At 35.5% G+C, this 19,556-nt stretch overlaps 1 protein-coding gene across 2 annotated transcripts in view; it reads left to right on the top strand.

Annotated features, from left to right (window-relative positions):
• The window catches only part of LOC103033987 (1-phosphatidylinositol 4,5-bisphosphate phosphodiesterase beta-1), an 82,297-nt gene extending 64,121 nt beyond the window's left edge, over positions 1 to 18,176 (top strand). Inside the window, exons 24-32 of one of the 2 annotated variants that reach the window (XM_007257442.4) lie at positions 667 to 802; positions 1,879 to 1,932; positions 2,942 to 3,161; positions 3,285 to 3,465; positions 4,759 to 4,835; positions 4,927 to 5,016; positions 7,547 to 7,604; positions 7,720 to 7,806; positions 15,457 to 18,176. In XM_007257442.4, the coding sequence (XP_007257504.1) occupies positions 667 to 802; positions 1,879 to 1,932; positions 2,942 to 3,161; positions 3,285 to 3,465; positions 4,759 to 4,835; positions 4,927 to 5,016; positions 7,547 to 7,604; positions 7,720 to 7,806; positions 15,457 to 15,657 (1,104 nt within the window). In that variant the 3' untranslated portion in view covers positions 15,658 to 18,176. Of the gene's footprint in view, positions 1 to 666; positions 803 to 1,878; positions 1,933 to 2,941; positions 3,162 to 3,284; positions 3,466 to 4,758; positions 4,836 to 4,926; positions 5,017 to 7,546; positions 7,605 to 7,719; positions 7,807 to 15,456 lie in introns of those variants that run through there. The other variant, XM_007257443.4, reaches the window with a different exon arrangement.
• Positions 18,177 to 19,556: the final 1,380 nt, after the last annotated feature.

The raw sequence follows: 19,556 nt of genomic DNA, 5'->3' as shown, positions 1-19,556 counted from the left end.
AATATAAACATTATAAATCAATTAATTAAAATGATCTCTTTTAAAAAAAAAGATTTACATCAGTTGCTCATGAACACTCAGTATTGCACATGTAGATATTGCACATATAATAGATATAATTCTACTAAAAACTGAGAGTGGGTTATTTTTTGTATTTATTTATTTTAGGTAGTATAATCCTCATTATAGTTACTGAAGACAGAAGGGTTAAAACCTTTAAACACCAAAAAACAATTATCATGTTTTTCCCATATGATATCAAAGTACATTCAAATGAGCTTTCTAATTGGCTAGGAAGTATTGGGTGTGTCAAAAAAATCTAAATGAACTTTCCAAACTGCTTTTCTCGACTTTTCTGCCTTTTCTTTGACCCATTACCTTACTTAATATAGTATATATATATATATATATATATATATATATATATATATATATATATATATATATATATATATATATATATATATATATACACACACATGGTTTTAATAGGAGGTGACATCAATGGGTGCTAATAGAAACTAGCATTGTGTGGATGTGGAGGTTGTTTTTTAATTATTTGAGATTTTTATGGTTTTATTAGTTTTATGGCTGACAGTGTACATGCACAATTTAAAAAAATGCAGATTTTCCTCCCTCAATTCTACTAACTTCTCTCTTTCCCAGACTGAGCCTGGAGTCGAGCAGGCCTCAGAGGTGAAGAGTGAGCCAAAACCTGTGCCTGTAGAAAATGGCTTGAGTCATGCTCCGAGTGCCACGCCCAAACCGGCCTCCCAGCTCTCCCCACAGCCTCAGCCTACAGGTACCTGTGAACATAAACTGCTCACCATTACACAGATAAACACAGGGATGTCTCTATCTGATCCAGTTTGTTCCAAGTACCTTAGATTTGCAGATGTTGATTGATATCTGCGAATGTAGGTCTGACCAATTTCTGTTTCTTTTTTTTTTTTTATAATTTTATTTCTAATTTTTATCCCATTTTCTCCCAATTTACATGGCCAATTGCCCAACCCACTCATTAGTAGGAGGAAAGATAGCGACTTGGTTCTGATACACAAGGCGTTGACCACCCTTTGGAGTGATGTGGGGAGAGAGCGCCATCTACCCACCCAGAGAGAGCAATGCCAATTGTGCTCACTCAAGGCTCCCGTAGCCGATGGCAAGCTGCATGAACAGGATTCTAACTGGTGGTCTCCTGATCAGGCAGCGCCTTAATCTGCTGGACCACTCTAAGCCCCCAATCTCTGTTTCTATAGATAATGCAGCTACATAATAAATTAAACAAGGTCTTATATAATGTGGTATTATAACACCACAGTATAACAATTGTGTGACACCTAGAGAACACTATCTGGGGCCATTATGGGTAGCCCAACTTCAAACCAGGTTTGTTTTATTCATGGGTTTCATGTTGGCTCTGCATAAAGATGCCCATCAGGGTCAGTGACGAAGGGATTAAACATGGGCCCCATCTGAGTTGTACACTGCACATGGGGTTCCAAATGGGAACTGAGGCCAAGAAACATTGCCTATGCAAGCCTGGAAGCCACATAACCTATGTTCCACCTATGTGAGCAACACATAAGGGCGTTGGCCTTAAACAAAAAAAAAAAGAAAAAGAACATAACTAGATCAAGGTTAAAATAGATGGTCCACTGCTCCTGATCGAGACATCCTTGGTTCATATAAACACTTAGTACAGTAATGACTGTTCTGTCTAGGGTGGTAAATTAAGAGTGGTCACCTTGAATATGCCCAACACTTACCTCTAGAGGGATGTGTGTGTGTGTGTGTGTGTGTGTGTGTGTGTGTGTGTGTGTGTGTGTGTGTGTGTGTGTGTGTGTGTGTGTGTGTGTGTGTTTGTGTGTATTTCAGGATCAGCTAAACCTGCGGCAAAGACTGAAGATCTCATTCAGAGCGTCCTCACTGGTCAGTGACTGCTTGTACTAGAAACTCTAATGACTGTCAGGGAATCCAAATTAGGTCAATATCTAAGGGACTTGTGGCTTTAATTTGTATTCCAAATAAAGAGACCAAAGAAATGAAAAGAAAAGTTGGCTGGAATACTAATTCATCTCTCCTCAGGTGTATTTCTATACTCTTTCTTTATCGTCTTCTAAAATGGTGAATGAAACTTTATGATGTACAGCTCTAAAAAAAAAACACTTCAGTTTATGAATCATTTTCTTTGATTTTGTTTGAGTAAAATTAACATTGTTGTTTCATTCTATAACCTACAGACAACATTTCTCCCAAATTCCAAATAGAAATATTGTAATTTAGAGCTTTTATTTGCAGAAAATGAGAAATGGCTGAAATAACACAAAAAGATGCAGAGCTTTCAGACCTCAAATAATGCAAAGAAAACAAGTTCATATTAATAAAGTTTTAAAGAGTTCAGAAATCAATATTTGGAAATACCCTGTTTTTTAGTCTCAGTTTTTATGCATCTTGGCATGTTCTCCTCCACCAGTCTTACACACTGATTTTGGATAATTTTGACACTCCTGGTGCAACAATTCTAGCAGTTCAGCTTGGTTTGATGGCTTGTGATCATCCATCTTCCTCTTGATTATATTCCAGACGTTTTCAATTTAGTAAAATCAAAGAAACTCATCATTTTTAACTGATCTCTTTTTTTCAGAGCTGTTTGTTTAAGTTGTTACGATATTAGAGGGCTGTACAACTAAAACAAAGGTTGCTGAAGCTGGAATTCCAGCTGATCTCTCACCAAGAGGTAAACTACCCTAAAAGCTAGGAGCTTTTTTTGTAGGCCAGAAAGAAAATACATTTATGCCCTCAGGCCCTCCTGTAATCATTTCTGTATCTGCCTGAGACACTCACTATATGCAGTGCCCTGTTTTGCACAGCCTTGTTTTCATAAAATTTAATGATATGACCATTTAATCAAAGTCTTCTCAACTTTGTATCATCTTAGAGATGGAGGCTCATACGTTAGAGGAGCTAAAGCAGCAGAAGGTGTTTGTCAGAGAGCAGAGGAGACATTATAAAGAAATGAAGGACCTGATGAAGAAGCATCACAAGAAAACCACAGAAATGATCAAGGAGCACACAACCAAATACAACGAGTTTCAGCACGACTATCTGCGCAGAAGGGCTGTGTTACAGAAATCTGCTAAAAGAGATGGTAAGAAGAGGTAGGTCTGCTTCTTCTGCTCTTTATTCACACATTCTTACTCTGTTCACTCTTTAAAAGTGGGAAGGTTTGCTACCCAGTAGTGTAAAGGTTGATGGAAGTCAAACTGAGATGTGTTCCTCAGGTGTCTCTCCTCCAGCCCGGAGCATGGAGCCTCGTTCTTTGAGCAGGAGCTGGCCAACCTGGACCAGGAGTGTGGTCAGAAGCTGGCTGAGCTGAAAGAGCAGCAGCAGCAGCAGCTATTAAACCTGAGGCAGGAGCAGTACTACAGCGAGAAGTACCTGAAGAAAGAACACATCAAGCAGGTGCAGTAAAAACCGCTCTCTCTCTCTTTCAGATCATTCTGCCGCAATGGCATGAGAGCTATACACTGACATGCCAGTTATCATGGAACAGGAACTGCCGTGTCCCATGACTTTTCGCATATCTAAAGAGTAGGGCTGCAACGATTAGTCGATATAATCGTTCATTTGTAACAGTACCACATTACACAAAGTGCTGGGGACAGAAGCGCAATGGGAGACTTAGTTTGTGTCTCCAAAAGTGCGCAAACACAACAGATTACATGATAAATCATTAAATGTCAGTAATTTTCATGTTAATTTACATATTTAAATGGCATTTAAATCTCATGTTCCTCTGTTTCTATCGTTTTTAGAGACGGCAGAAATAATCGTTGACTAATCGAAAAAATAATCGGCAGATTAGTCGACTACCAAAATAGTCATTAGTTGCGGCCCTACTAAAGAGCATATCTAAGGAGCACTACACTGACCTGCTGGATGTCAGCAGTCACAATCATTATCACACACTGCACTGTCCACTATGGGTGGTAATGTCTTCTATGACACATTCCCAGTACACATGTGACACTGTGGAGCTGCTTTCTATGCAGTAACCTGTTTTTAAGCTGAAGTGTAATAAATTTAATTAGACAGACAGACTGAAAGACAGACTTCATCCCAGACTTTTGATCCCAAAGGGAATTTAACAGCTAGTAGAAGTTATACAACACAGTAAAAACAAACAACTATAATAGGGGTGGTACAGTAAGAAATATAAGATTATAGATGTTAACTGAGACTTCAAAACGTAACTATATACCTTTTAAGATATATTTAAAAAAATGCTGTAATCTCAGATAAGTGTCTCACCTACTACAGTGGTCAAATAATATTTACAAAAATATATAAATGCAAAAACTATACAAAGTATGAAAGTACCGTAGTGCAGTAATGCAGTAATAAAGAATATAGAAAAGTAACCTAACTATAGTGCAGTGATACAGAATTAACATGGTAAAAATGAAAGCAGGTATCAGCAGATATCGCAATACTAAATATATACGTGTGCAAGTATTGTATTTAAGTGTAAGTAGTGTTCAGGAGTTTGAATGTACAGGATGTACCATAAAGTGTCAATAGTGTCTAGGAATGCAAATGTACAGGATGTACAGTAAAATGTCAATGTACAAATCTCACTACATGTTGTACAGAGTGTGATTATAGTACAGGTAAAATAGGCTGTTATTAAAACAAAGAATAATTTTTAATTTTAAATTGAATAATAGGCTTTTGGTTTTGTCGTATGTGTCACAGTTAATGGAGAAGCTGACCCTGGTAGCCGAGGAGAGTCAAAGCAACCAAATGAAGAAGTTAAAGGACTTGTGTGAAAAGTAAGCCTGATAACTGTACATAAGTATAATATTTATGATGTTCTTTAGTCTAGTCTGCACATACGACTAACTGCTTTATTGATGTCCACAGAGAAAAGAAAGAGCTGAAAAAGAAAATGGACAAGAAGAGGCAAGAGAAGCTCAATGAAGCCAAATCAAAAGAGAAACACTTGACGGAGGAGTGAGTAGAGCTTTGTTGTTCTGTACAAATGCAATCTGTGAGCAGACTAACAATAGATGCAATTAGTGATGCACAGTGATATACAAACCATAACAGGATCAGCAGGTAATTGCTTATAAAATTATAGACATCAGACAGACATGCTGGGATATTTTAAACCCATCTTTTATGAAAGATTTATTTCACTCTGAATTAGCTGATTAGTTGGTCATTCTGGCCTGCTGTGATTAAATAAATGCATTTTATTCATTTTATATAAATATTATATACAGTATATAGTACCAGTTAAATGTTTGGACACGCCTTCTCATTACTTTTTCCTACATTGTAAATTTTACTATATTAATGAATTGATACTGAAGTCATCCAGACTAAAAAAGAACACATACGAAATCATGTAACAAACTTGAAAGTCTTAAACAAACCAAAATACTCTTATCTTACTTATCTGGGGAGCTGTTAACTTTTTCTGAGGCTGGTTACTCTATTGAACTCTGATGATTACCTGTGCAACCAAGGTAACTCTTGGTCTCCTTGATGAGAGCCAATTTCATCATAATATGTTCGATGGTCTTTGTGACTGCACTTGAGGATATTTTCAAAGTTCTAGAAATGTTTAATTTTATTTTATTATTATACTTATATTTTATTGATTTATCAAAGCTTATTGATTAAGAGAACGAATAGTAGTGTTCATTTCTTAAAGTAATTAATTTCTTTATTAGTTGAGTAGTTCTTGCCATAATATGTATTAGAACATTACTCAAATAGGGTTATTAACTGTATACGCTCGGAGGAAATAGTTTCTGATACATCAGCTCAAAGACACCTTGTGCTGATCGACATCACTCTTTGGAGTGATGAAGGGAGAGAGCGCCATCTACCCACACAGAGAGAGCAAGGCCAATTGTGCTCTCTCAGGGCTCCGGTAGCCAATGGCAAGCTACATGAACAGGATTCGAACAGGGGGTCAGATTTATTGATTAACTCTGCATACCATAGCACAGTTAAACCCATGAGGGCGCTGCAGAGGTGAAAATTACCACAGTAAAAGCCTTTTTTAAAAGTTAGGAAAGGTTTAGAAAACATTTAAACAAGACTGGTATATTTCATTACTGCAAAGGAACACAATTCAGCTATTAATGAAAAAAATAGTTTAGTGTTTAATGCTTCTTTAAGAGGGCAATAAATTAAGTAAAGTAATTAACTTAATTAAAAAAGTTAATCTGTTGACTAAAAGCTATTCCAGGTAACTCTACCTCATAAAAAATGCAAAGATCTGCAAAGCTTTCATTTAAACTACTTTGATGCTACTTTGAAGAATGTAAAATATAAAACCTATTCTTATTTGTTTAACACATTTTCTTTTATTAAATAATTCCATATGTTTCTCTTCATAGTTAGCATAACTTTTTTCCTTATTTTCTTTAATAATGAAAAAAAAACTGTAAATTTAAGGTATGTCCAAACTTTAAACTGGTACTATATACTGACTGGAAAAAAGTATTGGGATTCCAGCTCATCCATTGTTTATCTAGCTTTTGTTGGAGTAACTGTTTCTACTTTTCAAGGAAGCTTTCTATTAGATTTTGGAGCACTGCTGTGAGAGTTTGATTGCCTTTAGTGATGAAGGCATTACTGATGTCAGGATGTTGGCTGATCACCACCTCATCTCATCTCCAACTCCCCAACTCACCCCCAAAAGTATTGTGTGGAGAGCAATCCATCATTCTAGAGAACAGACTGTTCCACAGCTTACTGCTGAGGGGCATTATACCCCTCTAGCCCACACCTGGCATCAGGAATCCTGCCAAAAGCTGCATTTCTATCTGGTTCAGAGTGTCCTTATTCTTATGGCATTTGTTTTCTACAGGCACTAGGCAAGCTGTATGTGTGCATCTGCACGTCTGTATTTTATTATGGGTATAAAGTTAAAGTAGCTGAGTGCATTTAAATAAAAGGGGTGTCTGCAAACATTTGAACATGTAGATTACCAGTATGTGCCAAGAAATCATCAGATATTGGCATCAGTCCAGAGTTCCCATATTGGTGCATCTGGGTTTAATGTTTAACATGTTATGAGCAAGCCTGAATCCCTCGTATCTGTTAAATTATAAAAATATTTACATGTGCAAATATTTAACATTTGCACAAGGAAAACATGACGGCCTGTTTGTTATTCAGTCGGTTAAATGAGTATTGCAGAGCATGAAGTGGCCTCTAGATGGCAGTAAAAGACCAAATCTACTGCTGGAATCAGAGTCTACAGTTGACAAATTATTTATATACTGAATAAACATTATTCTAGAATCACAAATGCTATATAAAATATCTGCTTATTTTTGATGCTGCCCCTACTAGCCAGATCAGGTAGTCATATGATGTTATAATCAGTAATCAGTGTGTTGTTTCTCTCACAGTTCAGCATGACTAGAAATGTAATGGATGTGTTCTGGTATCGGCCGCATTATCTCCGGGTGAATTCAATTAATGCTCCAAATGGAATTTTATCAACTGTCTGTGCTTCCAGGGAGAAGCTGGAGATCAATAGATCCTACGTTAATGAAGTGGTGCAGCACATCAAGAGGGTATGGCATGTTCTTTATCAGAGAACCATCTGCGATCACATGGCCACAGGCTGTTGAAATGGTTTTTAATCTGCTTTATTTTTCTCTAATTGTTTGTATTTAATCACTCCTACAGCTGGAGGATGCTCAGACAAAAAGACATGAAAAGCTTGTAGAGACGCACAAGAACATCCTTCAGCAAATTATAGACGAGAAACCCAAGGTACGTACGTTATTGAGCTCTGGTAGTGTTTAACTCTTCTCTTTAAATAGTGTCACATCTTTGACTCCAATGGCTGTATATATCATAAATATTTTGGTTCCATTACCTTCCATTCTATGGAACTGAAGAAGACCTGAGCATGTGTATGATATGGACAGAAATTGTGATATGGGATAAAACTGTTGGATCTAATAACTAATATAAATCGTTTATATATATAAACTTGATAAATTAAAATATTGAATTCATTTAAGCTCCTTAACCTCCTGAGACCCAGACTTTAGCTTGTTGTGCATTTTTAATATCTTCTTTCTATTCAGGAGTACCTAACAAGTATAAAAAATATAGAAACTTAACGTATCTTTGTATAGGAAGCATTTTTGCAAACCAAAAAAAAAAAAAAACTTGCCATTTTAGAGCAGAAGGACCCAATTAGTCAAAAAAATAATTTTGTCTTTCTACAGAAAGTAAATAACCTAGTTTCAAACATAAAAATCTATAATTTTTTTACCAGGCTGTAGAAACTTTTACCTGGGATTCTCGCCATCTTGTTTTTAATCAGTTAAGTATAATGTCGTCATGTGACCACTAAATAGTACTGGCAGTGTCTCCATATAAGGCTAAAGGGTCAACGTTTAAAAAATATATACATATATGGTGCAGAGAAGCAGTAATGGAATGTCCTCAAATGAGAGTCGCTTAGAATGGCTTTCAGTTAACACTTAAATTTCTTGCCTCTTAATGTGTTTGAGAGCATCAGTTATAAAGTTGTGAAGAGGTAGAGTTACAGGTATACAGTGAATAACCCTATTTGAGTAATGTTCTAATCCATATTATGACAAGAACAACTTACTAAAGAAAGTAAAGAAATTATTACTTTAAGGAATGAAGATCCGTCAATCTGAAAAATGTTCAGCTTTGAAAGTATCGTCGAGTGCAGTCTCAAAGACCAACAAAAACATTATGATGAATGATGAAACTGGCTCTCATCAGGACCACCCAAGAAAGGAAGATCGAGTGTTATCTCTGTTGCACAGGAAAAGTTTATCAGAGTTACCTGCTTTAGAACCCACAAGCTCCCCAGATAAGAGCATCTAAATGCTTCACAGACTATTTTGGTTTGTTTAACACTTTTAATTTACTACATGCATGATTCCTTATGTGCTCCTCATATGTCTGGATGACTTCAGTATTCATTCACAATGTAGGAAAAAATATGAAATAAAAACATTGAATAAGAAGGTGTTAAAACTTTTGACTGGAACTGTATATGTTTGTTATATGGGTAAAAAAAAATGTTGTCATGTTATAGGAGGGAAATTCACTTGATGATGAATGTACGCGTGATTGCGTCTGTCTTTCAGTTTGTCTTTTCATATTTGAGTGGATTATTCGATGACAGATGGAGCGGTATGGCTCACTCAAAGAGTGGCTGTGTGACAGTACACTGTTGTTGTGTACTATTACATTATGTTCAGCATTTGTTGCATCATGACACTGCAGATGTACGCGAATTCGTCAGCCATCAAGAGGAGATGGCTTCATCCACTATTCACCACTGATGTTCTGTCTTCTATGGTTAATGGCGGATGCTGCTTCCAGCTGATTTACATGGGTCTTTGCGTAAACGGGTAAATATCTAAGAACTTAGGCTTGTCGGGATCATTAACTCGACTTAGCTCTAATGAACCGTACTTCCACAGCTTTACAGAGCGTCCTTGACCCACAAAATGTTGCTACAGATCCATATAGTGATCCATTCATTTGCTGTGAAAATCTTACAGTCTTGAGCTAAATTGCCTTTTTAATATGTGCAGCTGAGTGTCTGATTAGTTCATAAGCAGTTCTGTGGTAAACTGCAGGATCTCCCCCTTTCCCCAGTCCTGTAGGCCTCAGGGCGGCCTCAGGTGCAGACGTTCCCACAGAGTGTGGAAACACTACTGGCTCCTAAAGAACTGACAAAGTGGCTTATTAGTATCAGCATTAATATTTTAGTGTTTATATATTTATTTATTTATAAAAAAAAAAAAAAAAAACTTTTTTGTTTGTCTAGACCAGAAGTAAGCAACTCCACATATTACACAATTCCAAGGGGTCTGGCCCAACTGACTGACCAACGAATGACGCTTTTTTCTGACTGATAACAGTGTTGGTCAGAGGCCCAGTTGTCTAACCCTCAGCTAACGCTACTTACAGCCATGATATAATAACCTCCTAATAGGTTTGTTGTGTTCAGTCTTAGTTTTTTTTAAACTGCAGGTACTTAAAGTGCACAAACTGTGCTAGCTAATATTTCTGGAGAACATTGTGTTCTGTCTTAAAGAGGCAGCAGTAAAAAATAAAAGGAAAGATATGCTGTGACCAAATACATTTTTATTATTAGTAATAACTATAATACTAAGCTTTATTATCACAGTGTACTCCAGTGTACTCCAGTACCACAGTGATTCCCAGATCAATTAGCTAAATTAGTTCTCTTTCTGAATCAGATCTCATGTTGATTTCACTGTTTGGAAGAAGTTCTTTCTCACTCCTAAGTTAAGAATCTGGTTGTTTTGGACTTTGGCACTTTCTCAGTTTGTGTGGTTTAGGGAGAATGTACTTCTTTCAGTTAGTGGCTAAACTTCACATTTAGTCACAGTTGAGAACATGGATTGTAAATTTGTTTGGCAGGCCAGATTGAAAGCTTATCAGACAAATTCCTGCCTGCAGGCCATGTATTCGTCACAGTGGAAATTATTGCCATATATGCTTATAATTGTGCCCAGTGGCAAAGTGTGTAGTGTCAATAATAATGGCCCTAAAATAGGGCCTTGTGGGATTTCATATCTTATTCTGTATAATTGGAAGATGCAATATTTAACATTATGAACTGATAACCTTCAGTTAGCTGGGATTTGAATCGTGATTAAGCGATGCCTGAGATTCCAACCATGTGTGGAACGTGTGGTCTTTTGTATCAAAAGCTGCACTGAGGTCAAATAACACCAACAGGGATATATGCGTGCAGCCTTGATAAGAGGCAAGATAAAGATAATTTCTATCTTAATTAGACCTGGCTCAGTGCTGTGATGGGACCTGAATCATGATTAGAATTTTTCATAAATGTGGTTCTTATGAAAGTATGAACAAAGTTGTTGGGCCGCAATATTTGCTGCAGTTATGAACATAAATTATAGATTCGAAATAAACATGTAATTATATGTAACACCAAACCTTTCCCAATTAACCTATACTCCCTATACTAACCTATATTGCCAATACTAAACTATACTTTCTAAACTACCCTATACCTCCTATACTACCAATACTAAACTATACTTTCTAAACTACCCTATACCTCCTATACTTCCTATAATATTATATACTTCCTGTACTACACTATACTTCCTGTACTACACTATACTTCTTATACTACCCCTTACTTCATATACTAGCCTCTACTTTCTATACTACATAACACTTCTTATACTACCCTATACTCTCTATACTACCTTATACGTTCTATACTACCCTATACTCTCTATACTGCCCTATACTTCATATACAACCCTATACTTCCTAAACTACCCTATAGCCTCTGTACTACCTTATACTTCATAAATTACCCTATAATCTCTATACTACCTTATACTCTCAATACTACCCTATACTTACTATAATACCATATACTACTCTATACTACCCTATACTTCCTATACTTCCTTGTACTCTCAATACTACCCTATACTTACTATAATACCATATACTACTCTATACTACCCTATACTTCCTATACTACCTTGTACTCACTGCACTACTCTATACTCTCTATACTACCCTATACCCTTTATACTACACTATATTTCCTGTACTACCTTGTGCTCTCTGTACTAAGCTATTTTACACTTAACGTCCTATACTTCCTATACTACCCCATACTCATAATACTACCCTATACTCTCTATACTACACAATATTTCCTGTACTACCCTGTGCTCTCTGTACTATCCTGTTTTACACTGAACTTCCTATACTATCATACTACCCTATACTTCCTATACTATCATATACTTCCTATACTACCCTATACTTTCTGTACTAAGCTATTTTAAACCATACCTCTCATACTATTGTACTACTCGGTATTTTCTATACTTACATATACTACCCAGTGCTCTCTATATTATTCTAGAATACCCTATACTGTTAATACTACTCTGTACTTGCTATACTTACATATACTAAACAATAGTCTCTATATTATTATATACTCCATATACTACTTTATACTATACCCTATACCCTATACCTATGAGCAGAGTGAGTTAAATCTGTGACGGTTTGAAAATACATCAGCAATTTTTTGAGCTGATAACATGCAGTTAGGTTGGATTTGAATCAAAATAGGGTTATGTCTGAAATTCCAACCATGTTTTCATAATTCAAGAAGTTTCGAGTGTCCAGCTTGTATAAAGCAATGGTGATTCTCCTATGAAAAGTGACTGGAAACGACTAGCCCTACGGTTGATTCGATCATGCCACACGCACAGCTTTTCAAAGGTTGCTATAGACATTCTGAAATGCATTCTGAACCAGAGGATAGTCTGAAAATGTTTCTGCAGTGCTCTCCCAGTATTATCTGGTGAGCTGGCTCTCTCAAGTGAGTGCTGCACTTCTTCAAGGTGGCACAGAGATTTCAGCTCTCATTAGCTGGACACTGGTCATCCTGTCTGCAATGCTGTCTCTTAGGTTGCAAAAAAAGACTGCAATTGACTGTGAAAATAAATAAAAGCTGGCAGCAGTTAAATTCTTTTTTAATCAGGAAACTCGACATTAATGTAGAGTTTCCTGATTAAAAAAGAATTTAACTCCTGCCAACTTTTATTTATTTTATATATTTAGTTGCATAACTTTAGTGGCTGTTTCTACTACTTGTTTCGCATTTTTATGCTGAAATATTGTAATCCTGCATAACTTGCATAATTACCAAATTCCAAAATGTTTGAATAGAAACCTGGCATGAGATTAACTGTTCTGAGACTGATCCACCACCTAGATCAGATCTAGTCAGCAGTGGTTCTGTGATAGCGCTTTGACAGACATTTAGTTGCAGGGAGTTTGATGAATTGTACAGCTAAGGTCAGCAATGTTACAGCTAGGGGTGGGCAATATTATATCGTATACAATATATCGTGACACAGAAATATCGTGATATTAAAAATCCATATCGTTTCCATATCCATCCATATCCATATCTATTATTTGTATTTATTGTATAACTGTTTTAGTTTGCAGTTTATATGCAAGCGCTAAATATTCTGCAATATTTTTTGCTGCATTATATTATTTTATGCTATATTATTTATTTTGCCACATTATGATTATGCTGTCATACTCTTATACTATATTAATGAAATTAATTAATTATTTTTCTTTTTTCCTGTATCGCCAAGTATATCGTTATCGCAAAAATACCCTGAAATAATATGATATTATTTTAGAGCCATATCGCCCACCTCTAGTTACAGCTATACAATGTATTGGTATGTCTGATAAAAAGGTCAGTGTGAGTAGATACAGGGTAGGTGCACATGATAAAGTAACGAGTCTACGCTCTCTAGAGTAATGACACAGTTGTCATTGGGTCAAGTTTTGAACCAAATCGAATCTGTGTGTGGAAATGGGCTGCTTTGGGCAGCAGTTGCTGGATGGTGCTGCTTTAAAGAGAACATGGTTAAATCACAGTGAATGGATATTGATCTGCTGCTGTCAATACTGTAGCATTCATCACTATGTCAGTGAAGAGTGACCAGTGTGCTGTTCATTTCTGCTGTTCATTCAGTATTTTGTGTTCAGCTGATCTTTTTAAGAGAATCTCCAGCATTTCAATAAACAAAAGGTAGTTACTGATTTTAAAAAAAAAGAGTTTTGAAGCTCTTTTGTGTCTGTATGCAGCATTAGTGGGACCTTTTTTGTTATTCTAGCAGATTCGGTTTAATCCTCCTAAAGCTTTCATCTGCCCTATCTCAAACACTTTTCCCACCAAAAGCCAAAAGCTTTTGAAATGTTGTGTCTGTTTGTGCTTGACACGTGTACTGTGACCTTTTACAAACTGTAATGTCCATGATTAAGGATGTCAGGCTAGAACAAATCATTCTGAGAAACATCTTGAATTGCCCAGTTGCCTGATTGTTTGGTCAAGTGTAAATGCTGCGAAAGGCCATCGTCATTTTCTGTAGTTTTTACATAATCTACATTTTCATATTGTAACAGATATGATGAAAAGTGCTTGCAGCTTATATATAACTGCTGGGCCAAATGGGTTATTTCCACATTTTCTTATACCCTAGTGCCCAGTGGTAACATATACAGCTCTGAAAAAAATTAAGAGACCGCTTCTGAATCAGTTTCTCTGATTTTGCTATTTATAGGTATATGTTTGAGTAAAATGAACATTGTTGTTTTTATTCTATAAACTACGCACAACATTTCTCCTAAATTCCAAATAAAAATATTGTGATTTAGAGCATTTATTTGCAGAAAATTAGAAATGGGTGAAATAACAAAAAAGATGCAGAGCTTTCAGACCTGAAATAATGCAAAGAAAACAAGTTCATATTCATAAAGTTTTAAGAGTTCAGAAATCATTATTTGGTGGAATAACCCTGGTTGTTATTCACAGTTTTTATGCATCTTGGTATGTTCTCCTCCACCAGTCTAACACACTGCTTTTGGATAACTTTGTGCCACTCCTGGTGCAAAAATTTAAGCGGTTCAGCTTGGTTTGATTGCTTGTGATCATCCATCTTTATCTTGATTATATTCCAGAGGTTTCAATTTGGTAAAATCAAAGAAACTCATCATTTTCAAGTGATCTCTTATTTTTTTTTTCTCCTAATCTGGTGATTTTGAAAATGACTCTGTTGTGCTATCTTTTAGCTCACCAGCTCTCTTAATGTCTAATTCTGTGCTTCTTTGGATTAGAGATGTGAGTGTGTGAATGAGCAGATGAAGACTGAGTTTGACATTCAGAAATTTTCATGTTATCCGTGACTCTCGCATCAGCGGCATTAGCAAGGCCAGGGTTGCCAGGTATCCAGCAAAAGCTGTCAGAAAAATGTGGCTGTCAGAAAACCTACCAGAACACTCTATATTAGAATGAATTGAATTGACTTTGTAGAAATCAGTATGAAGAAAAAGAAAAAGGGATTAGAGTTTTGCAGATCCAACATGAATCCTCAGAACATGAAGCAATGTAATCAAGTATATTAATACCGTCATATAATTGTATTTTTATTATTAGTCCCAGATGATATGTACACTGATATGTACAGTATGGCAAGGACAACTACCACCACCAAGTTTAACAGAATAAATCGTTTCTATACCTCATAGTTTACATGTATCAGACCACTCTGTTTCTAAAATAAATGTATTTGGCTTTGTAGGAATTATCCCAGAAGCACAGTAAAGCCAATTATTAGAATAATTTGCATGCTGAGGAATTCAATTTAAAGAAAAGGAAAAGCAGCATTAGGTACTTTTGTTATCTTATTGTTTGGTGAAGTGTAAATGCTGCTGATGAAGGGCCACTGTCATTTTCTGTAGTTTTAACACAATGCGCGTGTTCAGTTTGTAGCTAATGGATGTGATGAAATGTGCTTGCAGCTGCAAAACGAACTGGATCAGGAGTATCAGGACAAGTTCCGCCGGCTCCCGGTGGAGATTCAGGAGTTTGTGCAGGAGACCACCAAGAGAAAGACTGACGGAAGCGATCAGGAGTCTCTCCCATCTTCCTCCACGCTGGAAAAACTCAGCCATAAGGGAGCGCAGTCTGAGGACGACATGGAGGAAGAGAAGAAGGACTAATACATATTCAGAGTTCTGCAGTGCTTCACGCACTCTTCCTTATTCATTTTTTACTTTTGTTGAACCTTTTATCAAAAGATAATTACATATTTAAGATAATTAGACGTATATATTTATCATCTTTACAATTTTACAACTGTATTTCAGTGAGTGAGAGAGAGAGAGAGAGTACAGTAGCTGAACTAAGAATTACTTGTGATAATGACAATGAGACGATTGACCATGGTGAGAGAATCTTGTGGTAGAGAATGTTATGTGCACATTCTGCATAATTCCTTTCTTACAACTGTAATAATAATAATTGAGTATTTCATTTACAGGACTTTTATATGATACTCATTCTTTTTGTTTGTTTGTTTGTTAATATGATCTGAATGGTGTTCTAAAAAAAAATATTATTATATCATCATTACTAATATAATTATCATCTTCACAGACGTAGGGCCAGTAACTGAATCATCGTTTGAGAAGGTGCAGGGCATGTTGTGCACCCGTGTCATGTTGTGAAGATGTGTAATGAAGAGAAGATGTAATACGTGTGTGTCATTGAGAGCAGAGACTCACGCAGGTACATCACACAGTAGCTGTCATTTTTCTTTCTCTTTTCCGGGTGTAAGTATAGGTACATGTATGTGAAAGGTTCACTCTGTATATTTGCACTGAATTTAGGACTTATTTGCTTTAGATTTGCTTTTGATTGCGAACCCAGGCGGCTCGCTGATATACAGATCCATTATCTTGCTAATGTTGCTGCTGATATTGTTAGTTTTCTTTTTGTTTTCATTTGGACTGATTAAAAACTACAGTGTATAAGAATAAGAAGTTGAACTATAAGTGGAACCAATGTACTGTCCAGTTAACCGGACTGTAACAGTTAACGTTTCAGGGATGCATGAATACAGTGCTTTGAACATTTTGTGCTACTATAGGCCTACATTTGTAAATGCATCATTCTAGCTCGTGTGACGTAACGTGATTTATTGTTATTATATTATCTGTAAAGGCGTGCTCAATGGTACTTTTTTCCCTTTTCTAAAGAAGTATACAAATATGTACGTATTTATCTGTGGATAGTTTTAACCAGTATCTTAAATACACTTATTTTTTAGCCATTTTACTAAGGGCCATTTCTAAAAGCTTTTGTTTTAGCTTTTAATTCCATTAAAACAGTATTTCTTTGAAACTCATTACAGCATACTCAGTGAACAGAGTTCTAAGTTTATTTATTCAAGTCTATAAATGAATATAAGAAGAATAGTTTAGTCAAGATCAGAGGAAATGAAGCAAAGATAATGTTAAAAACATGGATATGCACTTTTTAAATTTCATGAGGTATTGCCATTATTATGCAATCTTTCTTCTTGAGTGAAACTCTGTTTAAGTATGATTCCATTTGACTAATTCAGTTAAGTATGTATAAAAAAAATAGTTAGACATACAGTATAATAAACAATGCCAGGTGTGATATGTTGTGATATATAATTTTTTTGTGCAGACTATGCCATACTTCCCTCATGGATTTTTGGTGTTTAGCTCTGGCAAAGCACTTTTATCACTTATTTTAACATACTACTGAACGTTTTATTACATTTGGGCTAATTCTATAGTTTGGGTTTTACATTGATCGATTTCAGCAGATTACTATGTTTAATCTACCTGTTACATTAACTTTATGTAAACTTGTGAGATTTTTTATATTCTTATTTTGTATTTATTGCAATGTATGATTGATCTGGACCATTAAAAAAAACTAAAGTGCCAAAAATGTGCAGGTCCAACATGAAAATGAAGCAGTGTAAATCAACCCATTTGATCACGTGGTTGACGTTTGTTAATGAAGTCTAGTAATAATATCATTTTGTTTTTATTATTAGGCCTATATTACATGTACAGTACATGACAAGGAAAGCTACCACCACCAAGTTTAGCCGAATTTTTAATTTCCTCACTTAATAGTTTACATGTAAAAGTGATTCATTGTGCTCAAATTTTAAGTCATGGTATTAAATTAATTGTATTATTTTTGGTACAAAACCAAGTCTGTTCTATTGTTTTTTTTTTATTCTTTTGACCAAACTCTTTTTGCAAATGTCAGATTACTTGAAATACTTTTATGACTGAATTTATTTTTAATCGTTTTGAAGTGAAGTTCTGTGCCTTTGAATGTTCTCTGTGTTAGATGTGGAATGTAAAAAGTGTTGATGTGTATAGAGCTCTCTTTTTTGTATAAACTGTGCACGCACTTTTAAGACATTTATACTAAAGATTTACTTTTAAATTATTTACTGTAAAACTATTGAATATATGTATGCTGTTGAGTGACACTTTTTATTTATTTCAGACGTGCTTATAATTCCATTGACGGACAGTGCTTAGAAACAACCAGAACAATTAAAAACCTTCGATTTCATCTAGTTGCATTATTAATATCACCATATCATTTTGCAGAGATGAATATTGTTGAATGTAAGTTGTGCTTGTGCTGTGCAATTGGGTTTTAATAAAACATTATTGTGAAATGTGGAATTTGCACATTTCTGGTTAGCTTTATATTTATTTGCATATGTCTAATACTCCAGGCCCCAGGCTGGCCAGTCCTCTTTGCTGCAGTCTGTGGCTCGCTGCTGATTATTGATTCATCCATAATGTATTACTGAGGGCAGTCTCATAAGGACATGGATTACAGATACAGTATCGGTCCTAACATAATAAATCACATCACTTTTAAACACGTCAGTCAAGTTATTATAATCAGTTTACCCAAGGCAATAGTCCCTTCTTCAGATCTGATCTCAGGAGTTAGACTATTGACTGTGTTTTACTGAGTGCCTTTTTATTTACTCTATTGACCCAGTCCATTGAAAATAACACTATCAAAAATAAATATTGCTTAGTGTATATCTTGCTGCTGCTCTGTAGCAGTGCTATACATTTGTGTTTTATTAAGATTGGCTTTAATATCTCATTGTCTAAGGTCCCAGATACCACATATAGTACGTATTCGATCAGAAGTTAATTCAAAATACACAGTTTTGCTTTTCAGATAATTGCTTGACTCATTTGTATCTAATTAAAACTCTGTAAACTAAAAGTAATTAAAGTCGTAACCCTCCCTTGAGCCACTCATTTAGATAGACACATTTGAGAAATGTGATAAAACCCACAGCTCATAAATGAATCATTGAGGGAGATATTTTTTTAATATTTAAAAATACCACATCTCACCTTTGAGGTGCAAATAAGTCCCGGTAGACATGGGATAAAAATATCTTGATGCATTGAAAAACTTTAGCATTAGTGTTAGCTCTGTGTGAATTTAACAGCTTGGAAGCAGTACTACAGCTACAGCTGATAATATATGCATTTAATCAAATAGAAAAAAAAGATAAAAATCAACTACAAGATTAATCAAAGAAGCTTGTTATCTGATGTGGCAGAGTATCCTGTCTGTTCAAACAAGTTGGGACAGGAAAGGAACATGCAAATTAATAAACAGTGTTTCTTAAATTTTTGTTTTAAGTTGCAATCACTATGAACCCAGGTTATTTCATGTTTTGTCTGGTCAACTTTAATTTCATTTGTTAATAAATATAAAATAAATACCACCCCACAGATATGTTTGGAAGAAATGTACACTGTGAGCTCTGGGCCAAAAATCAAAAGGGTCATCTAGACTGTAACCAGCAGGTCCAAAAGCCAGGATCTGAGCTTTTTCAACAAGACGAAGTGAAAATGCACAAACTGCACACATTTCAAAGCCATGGCTCTGAAAAAAGAGGGTGAATGTACTGGACTGGTCCATTTGCATTGAAGATCTGTCCTCATAGATTAATATGTGGAGAATTTGGAAAAAAATGTACAGTGATGTCTAAAAATCTAAAACACTCAAACGCTTGATA

The sequence above is a fragment of the Astyanax mexicanus genome, chromosome 14 (genome assembly GCF_023375975.1).
Source record: "Astyanax mexicanus isolate ESR-SI-001 chromosome 14, AstMex3_surface, whole genome shotgun sequence".
Lineage (NCBI taxonomy): Eukaryota > Metazoa > Chordata > Actinopteri > Characiformes > Acestrorhamphidae > Astyanax > Astyanax mexicanus.
Note: the sequence above shows the minus strand (reverse complement) of the source record. Positions and strands in the feature narration are given on the sequence as shown.